Source organism: Hakea prostrata, chromosome 9, assembly GCF_041222555.1.
Source record: "Hakea prostrata isolate BN-2017 chromosome 9, UWA_Hpros_2, whole genome shotgun sequence".
Taxonomy (NCBI): Eukaryota; Viridiplantae; Streptophyta; class Magnoliopsida; order Proteales; family Proteaceae; genus Hakea; species Hakea prostrata.
This window is the reverse complement of record NC_142608.1, coordinates 44,836,698-44,847,891: the sequence shown is the minus strand read 5'-3', so window position 1 is coordinate 44,847,891 and position 11,194 is coordinate 44,836,698. Positions and strand designations below refer to the sequence as shown.

The window sequence follows — 11,194 nt, the reverse complement described above, 5'->3', positions numbered from 1 at the left end:
GCTTTAGTAGAAAATAGAAAGTATTTGCAACAAAGGTATTTTGATGGCACTCGATGTAAGTTTAAGTTGAAATATATTAGAGAATTGGAGTTCAAAATTAAATCTATGGATGTTTTATAATTGTGAATGCTATTGAATGAAAAACTGTCATTAAAATATATATATTTACCAACGAGAGTTGATCCAAGTGGTAAGCAACTTGGTCCGCTTAAGCAAGGTTCCGGTATCGAAACTTTGTGGATGCAAAAAATCCCCGCTGGGAGACTCACCCACCACAGCCAGGTGTGTGACCCGGGTCGAACACCGGATTAGTCACGGCAAAGCCTTGGAACCGGGGTTGGCAACCAAAAAACATAAAAAATTTTATATATTTTAATAGAAAATTAAGCCCTAAAAAAAAAAAAAAAATCCACTAAAATCTTCCCAAAACTGTATTTTAGTAGAATTCACGGGCTAACATGTAGGCTTTGTCCCTCAGCCCAAAACATTGACACCCAACCCATCATTATGCACTACCATAACAGGTCTTATCTTCCATGAGAAAGGTGGACCCAAACAGCCGGACTCCACCGGTATGCTCTCTTTCTCATTTTCGGGTGGCCGGTGGGGGGTGAAATGCTCTCTATCTCGTATGCCTGTTCGTTAAGATAACGAAAATTGAAAAAGCTTTTCTAGAAGAACTTTGAAGTTAAAATTTGAATTAGAATGGTGGCTTTGAGTTATCTGCATCCACTTCCTTCTTTAATTACGACGAAATCTTACTCTTCTACGTCGTCTTCCCGTAAGGCCTTTCTTACAAGGAGAAAATCGTTGTTCTTTGCTTCATCTCTTCTGGCTCCGTTCCTCCATTTGTATCCCGACTCAGCAACTCCATCTCAGTTCGCAAGGGCTGAAGCGGATGACTTTGAGCAAGAAGAAGAACAAGTCGTTCAATTATTCCAGGTTCTTTCACTCTCTGCAGTACCCATTTCATGTCCAGAAAGTTGGTAACGCAATTTCACTTTGTTTTTTCTTCTCTTTCCGTGTTTGGAATCTCATACGCTTATTTTAAAGTGGGGTTTCATCTTTGATTATGTTAATTTATAAATCTTTTAGCTTTTCTTGTAATTAGATTGGCATTGCAGATGGTTGATTACTTTATATTGCATGGGAAGAGCTACATCATGTTCTACTTACAGCTACTCTGTGAGCATGCTGGCTGAACTCGACTTTGGGATTCTGTAGGGAGTTCCCTCCGATTAGCTAATAGGATTCAGGAATGAAATGCCCTCTTGTTATTTCTTTGGAATCCTGATAGTGCGAAAGCGAATTGGTTTTTTTTTTTGGGGTGGGTGGGGGTGGGGGTGGTTTTTGGGGAATGTTTTTCTCTGCTAGAGTTACCCTCATTAATATGATAGGTTCTTTCTATTCTCGTTTTTTTTTTTGAAAATCTTTTCGGTCATATGTCTAAGTCTACAGCATGGTAACCCTTGATGGTGGATTGAAATAGCTTATGTAATTTGCAGAAATATAGATGTCTTGTTATGATGTTATAAGAGGAAGGGAATAGAAAGAGAAAACTTTTGGGTTCTGCCTCATTCTCTCTCCTGTTTGTGTGTGTGTCTGTGTGTTTCAAGTTGGATCAGACTACCATAGGTACAAGCGAGTGTAATTTTATGATAATGGTGCATTTTCTGTCTATTGGTTTCAGGAAACATCACCATCAGTGGTTTTCATTAAAGACCTTGAAGTGAAGAAGAACTTCAAGAGTACAGAAGAAACCATGTCAAATGAAGATGGAAGTGCAAAAGTAGAAGGGACCGGTTCTGGCTTCATTTGGGATAAGGATGGTCACATTGTAGGCAACTATTACTTATAATCAAGTGTTAGGATTTCACTGTATATGTTTATGGCCCTTATCTCCCTCCTTCGCCTGAAGGAAATTCTATTTATCCGCTTGAAGACTTCCTCTGTCTGTTAACACTTCCGATATATTTATTTTAAAATGTTAATAGTGGCTGGCTTGATTTGCTGCTTCTGTTCTTGTTCTTTTCGATATGCTGTTTTCTCAACCGTTGTTGCACATTGAAAATGTTACCAGTCCAATGAATTTAAAACCTTCCTGTCAGATTCTATTTTGGTTGACACCCTATTCCAGTTCAGTATCCCTTGGATCTTCATAAACAGATTGATAGATTGATTCCCTTTTTCCCCCCTTCTTTCCTTTTTATTTTTGTATAAGTACCTACAATTCTTTCCAATCACAAAATCCTCTGTATTTCAGGTCACCAATTATCATGTAATTGCTAAACTGGCTACAGATACCAGTGGCCTGCAGCTTTGTGAGGTCAGTTTGTGCTTTTTATTTAATTTTCTGTTTTCTACCGTAACATGAGTTTTTGGAGCTGCACTTTTCTAATCAAGTAATTGTTCTGTCATCATAACTATTTTTTTAAAAGAAATAATAAGCAAATATTAGTGCTCTTCCTTATAGGTGGTTTTTGTGGATGCCAATGGTAACAGCTTTACCAAGGAAGGAAAACTAATTGGTTTTGATCCAGCATATGATCTGGCTGTTTTGAAGGTACAAAACTCAAATTCTCGTCATTTCTCCTCCTTGAAGTTTTATGGTTGTCTCTCATGATTTTCAGTTTTGTGTAAGAAGTGAGGCGTTTTCTCATTTATATAGGTTGTGTATGTGTCTGGTAATGTTTCCACTTTTTTGCACATTTGGATCTGGAACAGGGTTTTGTGTTTCTATATTTTTTTCACATTCTTGGGTCCTAAAACTCTGCATGGTAACACAGGAAAAATAACATTTCAATAACAGAGAAGAAATAAAAAATTTGTATGTGTGACATTTAAGAGAAATGTTCCTGGTTTTGCCAAAAATGGTGTAAAATGCCATATATGATGGATCCATAGCCCATTTGCACTAGGGAAATAAAACTAGAAGCCATCAACACATCCCAAGGGAAAATATGTGAAATCTACTAGGATGCATCAGACATAGTATAATGGATTAAGTGATGCTTGCATGCCCATGTGATGTCAACTCTTCTGGTTATATTGGATGCCTACTGTTCCTGGCACATGAAAATTTTTTGTGCCCACTTTCAAACTGAAGTCATTGAAGAATGTCAGGTTCAGTTCCCAGCTGAAATATCTGGAAACTGGATGTCAATCAGTTACAGTTTATATGAACCTTAAATCAGAGCCTCTTAGTCAACTTGATGATGAAAATATCCTCAGAAACTGCACCGAGAACTATCCAAGAAGATTCGAAGAACTCATGGAAGAACTTCGCCTCAACCTGCTCAGCTGCAGCTCTACAAGAGTCCACAGTACTGTCCATATCTTAGAAATGGAGGCACTATTACTTAATAAAATAACAAAGAGAAAGGAACTCATTAATATCTGAGTCCCCTAAAAAACCTATCCTGGGTTAATTAAGCTCAAACGGATAGGAAAAAAAATATTCTCAAGGAAGAAGTAAATGAAAGCAGAATATGGAAGATGAGGAGATTTGACGAAGAACTAACCAAAGTGATAGCTGCATCTGTATGCTGAAGGCTAATATTGAGGCATGGTGAACATAAATAGAATTAAAGTTTAGTACAATGAGGGAAAAGAGGAGAACAAAACATAACTATGATTGGATACTGGCCAATGATGGAGGTAGAGAAAGCTTTATAAAAGATGAAGGTTGGTTTTGTGTGAACGCTCTGATTTAGAGAGGAAAAGGAGTCAGGGAAGACAGAGAACCAGAACTACTCTTTGAAGGCTAGAAGGCTAGAATGGTTGGGATTGTTCACATGACCACACTAAACCACCTTGGTGCTCATTTTTCTAGGAATGAAGCATCAATAGATTCAGTGGCACCGACATTGATTTCCAATTGAGAAGATTGGCATAGGTAAACCCATCAAGGACAAATCCATGGGTTTCCATCTCTTTTCAGGTGTAGGAATCTAAGAAATCTGAAAATCTAAGATTGATCAATTTACCAAAAGGAGAGTGGAAAAATGCAGACTATAAGAAATAGTAACCAAAATTCAAGTTGGATGCCTCAAAACACAAGAAATCATGGTAGGTTTAATGGCAGAAGAACCTGGTCCCTAGAAATCTTTCCATTTCATCACCATCACCTCCATTTGAGGTGATTCACTGTGGTCCTAACACAAGAGACCGAAGCATGTTTAGTGGTGGAAGAACCAAATTGGAGATCCTTCCCTTTCTTCTCTTATACCCCCATACAGATATGCTTTGATCCTTCCCTTTCTTCTCTTACACCCTTGTACAGATCTGCTTCCTAAACTATAGCTTCCGACACCTCTTTGCCTATCCCTTTCATTCCTAGAAGTGACGAGTTTTTTAGGCTCTCTGGTGTTGCAGTGGCTCTTCTCATAATCATTCTGACAATGGTAAAGAAGGTAGCCTCTCAGTTTTGTTATGTTTTGAGTAAAAAGGTTACCTTGCCCTCATGGACTTAAGGCAAGTCCATCTTCTTCCACCTTTTTGCTGGAAATGTTTCTTACGTGAAGAAACACCAAAAAGTTTGCAGAAGCCCAATTTGTGCCAAAAAAACACATTAAAGGACCAAAACTACATACATGTTTTGGGGTGCTTCTGTTCCAAAAAACACAGGAAAATGCCAAAAATGTGTTTTCAGAATGTTACCACCTAGACACATATGTTGTTTATGGAATACAAGGGTTGAATACTCTGCTGCACTATAGCTGTAGTTTGCATGCCACCTAAATAATCAGATTTTCAGGCCATAATAACTAATTTCAAATGAATTTAATCAGCCGATGCCTTTTCTGTTCTTGTTTCCAGGTCGATACGGAAGGTAATGAGTTAAAACCAGCAGTTCTTGGAACATCTAATGATTTACATGTGGGACAGAGCTGCTTTGCCATTGGGAATCCTTATGGATATGAGAACACTCTAACAACAGGGGTAGTCTTTCATAAACTCTGATTGTTGTGTGATCTTGGTAGATGCTAAAGGTACTTCACTGTTTGCAAATTATTATCTTTCCAGGACTTCAACTAAATTCTGGGACCAACTATTTCTTGACTCTCAGGTTGGTTATTTCTGATTTTTATTTCATTGGCTACTTATTTTTGTAAATGCATTGTTATTCAATACTCACATCCCTCTTATATATCTGTTCAGCAGTTTTCTTGCAAGCACTGTTTCTGGATTATCAGGAATCCATTGGATATTCATATCTGTAAATACATTGTATATCAATACTCATTTTGCTATACCAGTTCCATCAGTCTCTTGAGAAACATATGACCAGAATCAGATTTTAGTATTTTCAAACAAAATTTGGTTTATCTTTTAGGTTAATTGAAGTCTGGATCAAAATAACGTTGATCATTTAGGGCCTGTTTGTTTGATGGGTTTTGGTGGGTTGGAGTTCTTTGACAACATTGGGAAGAGGGTTTTCCCTGTCCGCTGAGTGGTTGACATGGCCACCAAAATTTGCCTTCCAAAGGTTTTGTGGGACTTTGCACAATCCATGGGTTGCAAAACATTGAAAAGAAAAGATAATAAATTAACATTGCAATGGTACTGCTTTCCTCTTTCTGAAATTGGAAGCCTGCCTGAAATCCTCCAGAAATAGTTCTTCTTTTCTTCTGGTTTATCTACTACAACACCACTAGTGGAAGCTCAAGGTGTACCTTCTTCCTTGTTCTGAAGTCAGGAGCTTTAAACAGCTCTGTTTTTCTCCAGTTAAGACTGCTGAGAGGAAAAGCTCAGAGGAATGGTGAGATCTCAAGGGTAGATCTCCATCAGAGGATTTGGATTCCATGATGTAGGGTTTAAGTAAAAATGATGATTCTGCTTCGATGTTCAAAACTCTGCTCCACTTGGGTGTCTTTGACTCCAACACCCCAATCTCCCTCACGTGTGTCTGACTCCTGTTTCCCTGTTTCTACTGATTTTAATGCCTCTGCTGCTTTTCTCTTCCAATCCTACAATTTCTATCAAAGCAGCATTTATTTGAACCCTGACATCAATTGTGTGCACTTGGATCATCTCATTAGAACTGCCAAGAGCTTTTAACTAATGATGTTGCAGCTTACACAGCATACTGGGAAGTAGTTCAATGAACGTTGCGTTAACCTGATTCAATTGTAGTTCAAGCAGCAAAACCACTACACTTACTCAGAGCCTCTGCCTTGACACATATTATAATGTATTGGCCCTGCTCGCTAGTTGCAGCAATAGATCAGGAAATTCGTTAGTCATCACAGGTTATCGATGGGATCTTTCTCTTAAAAGAAGATTGGAAATTGGGAAGGAAGCAAAATCGAAGCACAAAATAAAAAACCGTAAAATTTCACCCCATGTTAATGAAATACATGCCTAAATAGGTAAAGTTGCAAAACCCCAGATTTTCTCCCATCTTTTGCTTTTCAGTTCCTCTCCCTAGGGAACCATGAGCATGGTGGGAGATCTGGCTCTTGAGCGAGATCTTGCCACTTAAAAAAACTGAGATTTCTACCGAGATGGTGAGATCTCGGTCAAGATATACAATTTTTCTGGCGTAAAACTGGGTGGCCCATCTAGGTGGGTTTTAGGGCTTCGGTTGGGCAAAAACTTGGTATTTAGCCTATTTAAGACCTTTTGAACAGTGGTGGCCTTAGATTTGTGAAAAAATAACCATAAGTATGTCTTCTAAGTCGACCCTATGTGTAAAACCGAAATGTTGTGAAATGCAAGGTTAGACAACATGTAATGTAGAGATATCAAGTAATTTAAGTTATCAACTATTAAGTATCAAATACATTACACATCAAACTATCAAAGAACTTAAATGTCTTCAAAATTTTATTACCATAAGAAGTTTTAGACTTTAGTAAGTCATAAATCATAATCCATAAGTTCACAATCACAAGAGTACAAGACTACAAAACAGCAAGAGTATCACTCAACATTCTGCATCAACTGATTCTACGGTGGCCACATATGACTCTCAGGTCAACTCATCACTGTATCAATATGTCTCCATCTTAGAATACTGGAGGAATAACACTTTGGGGTAATTGTCAATCGTGGGTGGGTGAAAGAGCCATTGCTGCTTTTGCTGTTCGTGTTACTGTTGAATATATGGGTAGGGGTTTCTAAACCAATCAATCAACAACCCACCTTCACTCCCATATGTGTACTCTTTAGGTGTAGGGTCTTGAGGAATTGCATGATCTCCATAAGAAGAATACCCAGTGTAATTTGACCCGGTGTTGTGATCCTCGTATAGGTACCCGATGACTTGCCAACTAGCCAAACTTTGCTGTTGTGAACCACTGTGATCATGATCTAGGCTCATGCTTCCCATGTTCAATTCAAGATTCTGCATGCTCGCATCATCATTTGTTTGCCCCTGGTTTGATCTGCTCTTCCTACTCCTAGTATAAGTCCCAGAGATGGGGGAATTGTGGCTCGCATGTGTCGGATGACTCGGACCTGGTGGAGGCGACTCCCTTTATTGACCTTGACTTCCACCAGCAACACCACCAGTTTGACTGCCTCCATGACTCGATGGCTGATTTGGTAGCCCTTCAGTATTATCGGCATCATTTGAACTCCCACCACTAGACATCACCGCAGTTGTTTCAAGTCGACTAGGTGCCTCCAAAAAATGGTACAGTTGGTGCTGCTGATGCTGCTATAGTAGCCTGACCCTTATCAGAAAACATGTGGTCAACCACATCATTTGGGCCCATGGCAGCAGCAATGGTAGGATCCGGCTGCCCACTTGGCCCATCCAACCCTAGGCCACCTCGATCCTTAACCCATTAATATATGACATCATCTTCCTCATCCTCTGCGGGGGGTTCGTGGAATATATTAGTCAATTCAATTAGTTCTCGATTTTCGTCATCTATATCATCTTGTCAGTTATCACTTATAGAGTTAGAGTGATGGACTATTTACCAGGATCATTTTTTTGCCTAGTTGCAACCGCAGAAGGCTTTCCAAAACTCCTAAAGGCATCCCTGAACTCCCTGATTTGTACACCAATTGTTCATTATTGTACTTTTACTACTGTAAATGCACAGTGCACTAATGCAAGAAGTTGAAGAAACAGTTAAATAAGTTCACCTCTTCATTAATTGTCCCCTGCATGACGGAATTTGGCACAAGCTTCTCCACAACATCTTGCAATGCATTCATCAACCTTACAATTAAGCCCCTGATCATTCTTGTAATGGTACTTTGGGTTGAGGTAGTAAGCTTGTATCATGGAAATAAAAAATTTGGTTAGTGATTTGGTCGTTTACTTGTCCTCTCATGGGATTTGAAGGAGCCAGGGGCAGCAACTCTAACCAACTCTTTCATTTGCTGGAGGGCAGCATATATGTGGGCCATTGTGGGTTTCTTTTCCAAATCCACCATCCTTAAAACAAACACAATAGGCTCTAAAATGCCCATTGTCCTATTCAGCTGCCTCCAAAAGGAATCATCAGCAATGGTTTGTTGGACTACTACTGCATCAGGATGGCTAGATCCATGCCAATTAAACCACTTATCACTTGCAAACATGTGCTGCAGACCCACCACTTTCTTTTGGAAGCTTTTTAGAGCTACATAGTTAGTGGCGAATCTAGTCAATCCAGGTTTGACTAGATCACCCTTATAGTGGTTCCTTATCATCTTTAGCACACAACCAAGGTTAAAAATATAATTAGTGACCCTTCTAGCCTTGTCAACCACTGCACTGATTGACTTTCTCTTCCCCAAGTCCTTCAACATATGATAATCGAGTGTGTTGCACATGGTAACCAAAAGAGGTGAATCCTGCTGCTCTTCTTCTTCATCAACATTTCACCAGCTTTTTTGAAGTTAGCACCGTTATTTGTGACAATTTGGACAACATTGCTTGGCCCTACCTCGAGGACCACCTGCCTAAGAAGCTTGTAAAGGTAGTCAGCATCTTTGATTTTATCTGAGGCATCAATGACTTAAGGAAGGATGTCTTTCCATTGCAGCTCAGCATGAAATTAATGATGGACTGTCTAGTAGGTCTAGTCCATCCATCAACCATCATAGTAACACCATATGTAACCCATCTTTCCTTCAATGAACCAATGTATTCCTCCACCTCCTGCTTCACCTTTGGTAAATATTTATTCAATACTTCCCAAGCTGTTGGGCCTTTAACCCCTACACCTGCCCTAGCAACTACATTGTTCATCCCCTAATAGTATGGTGTTTTGGCTATATTGGCTGCAATTTGTTGTAGAGCATGAATTTGTTGATCACCAACCTAGCTTCCTCCTCCCTACTTCCTTCTCTACCTCTAGTAAACATATATGGAATGCGTCTTTGATAGGTGTCTAGATGCTTGAAGAGGAAGGGGTCTTGGTCAAATGTGGCATCATAATGTGCAGTCTTCCTCCTGTGTCCTCTCACTTCCATGAAAACTATGTCTAGGTGCATGTATGCCCCTGACCCCAAACCACTTGCTCCTCTTGTTTGTTCATATGGCATCACATTCTCAAAATGTAAGGACTTTCTGCTAGCATCCGTGTAGCCTTCATCTGTCTCCACTCAGCTTGTGACTCAATACCCATAACCTTCCTCCTCTCCTTATCGTCGTTTGACTCCTCATCAACATCACAAAAGGTCTACATAGTACTGTATCTTCAATTTCCCTTTGCTTTCGTGCCATCTCCTCCTTTTTTTTTTGTCTCTGTCCCTTTAAAGTTGTTGCAACTGTTTTTTGCACTTCATAAGGAACCTTAAGACACTTGACAACATCTTTGTAGCCACCAGCCAAATGTTGCTTTAATTTGGTTGAACCACCAGAATTCAAGGTCTTGAGGCAATACTTGCATTGGGATTTTTTCTTGTCGGCAGTCAGTGGATCCCCATGTTGTCAAGCAATGTCCTGAGTCCCATTGCCAGTGCCGCCACTCCCACTAGTTGCCATTTAAGATACAAGTCTACAACACTGAAATACATGAATGTTCCCAAATAATCATTAGAATAATTTTTAGATAAATAAAAACATTCAAAAACAACACACTTGATTCTAAGATAACATATATACAATGCTCAAACAGACATGTTTGTATTTTTAAAATAAACTACATAATATGAACATTATTTAAAAAAAAAAAGAAGATAATTTTTTATAATTATTTTATGTAAAAAAGATTTATAAAACAACAAAACACACACTTTGTTCTAAGATAACATATATACAATGCTCAAATAGACATGTTTGTATTTTTAAAATAAACTACATAATATGAGCATCATTTAAAAAAAAAAGATAAATTTTTAATAAAATATCATTTTTTTCGTAATTATTTGTTTAATAATTTAAATAAAAAAATAAATTAAATACAACAAACATGATTATTAAAATATGAATACATGGGGTTGTAGCCCTTCAATGCAGTTTAACATAAGTGATAATCACATTCATATCATAAGTATTTTTTTATATTTTTTTAATTTTAATTATATTTTGTAATTTTAATTATATTTTTTAAATACAAAAATTCATAAAAAAAATTAATAATAAAAAAATTAAATTTGTTTCCATGAAAGTGTAGATTAAAACTAGTAGATCACCATATATTTATACTAGACTCAAACACCTATTGTAGAACATTCTATTTGAAAAAATTCAAATTTGGGGAAAAATCTTACCTTTGTTGAAGATCTATGTTGAAATGGGCTTGAATGATGATAATCTGATGTTGTATATGTGTTAAGGATGTTTAAAAGTTGAATCCCCAACAAATTCCGGCCAAAAATCAAGTTTCTAACAAGTTTTAAGGGTTGCAGTGAGCATGGTGGGAGATCTCGCTATCGTGAGATAGCAAGACGAGATCTCATGCGAGATCAGAGAGATGGGAGATCTCGACTCGAGATCTCGCCAATATCTCGGCTAGATCTCGCTAACGGGAACATTTCCACTTGCTTAGGGGCTTTAAAAAGCCCTTGTCTCGCTCGAGAGAGGCATATCTCGCCTCTCTCGAGCCTCTCTCTCGCTGGAAGGCCATTTTTTGCCGAAAAACTCAAATTTTGGCCGGAATTTGTTGGGTATTCAACATAGCAACATCATCAACTCATCTACAACAACAAATTCAAGCATATCTCAAGTGATTCAAGCATATTTCAAATGATCTTCAAGAAATGTAAGATTTTCTCCCAAATTTGAATTTTTTCAAATACAAGGTTC

At 38.2% G+C, this 11,194-nt stretch overlaps 1 protein-coding gene across 3 annotated transcripts in view; it reads left to right on the top strand.

The window, feature by feature from the left end:
• Positions 1–528: 528 nt before the first annotated feature.
• Positions 529–11,194, top strand: part of DEG5 (DEGP protease 5) — a 31,397-nt gene continuing 20,731 nt past the window's right edge. The window contains exons 1-5 of one of the 3 annotated variants that reach the window (XM_089167928.1): positions 529–942; positions 1,691–1,837; positions 2,264–2,326; positions 2,474–2,563; positions 4,819–4,941. In XM_089167928.1, coding sequence (XP_089024054.1) covers positions 706–942; positions 1,691–1,837; positions 2,264–2,326; positions 2,474–2,563; positions 4,819–4,941 — 660 coding nt within the window. In that variant the 5' untranslated portion in view covers positions 529–705. The remainder of the gene's footprint in view (positions 943–1,690; positions 1,838–2,263; positions 2,327–2,473; positions 2,564–4,818; positions 4,942–11,194) is intronic. The other 2 variants (XM_089167927.1, XM_089167926.1) reach the window with 2 other exon arrangements.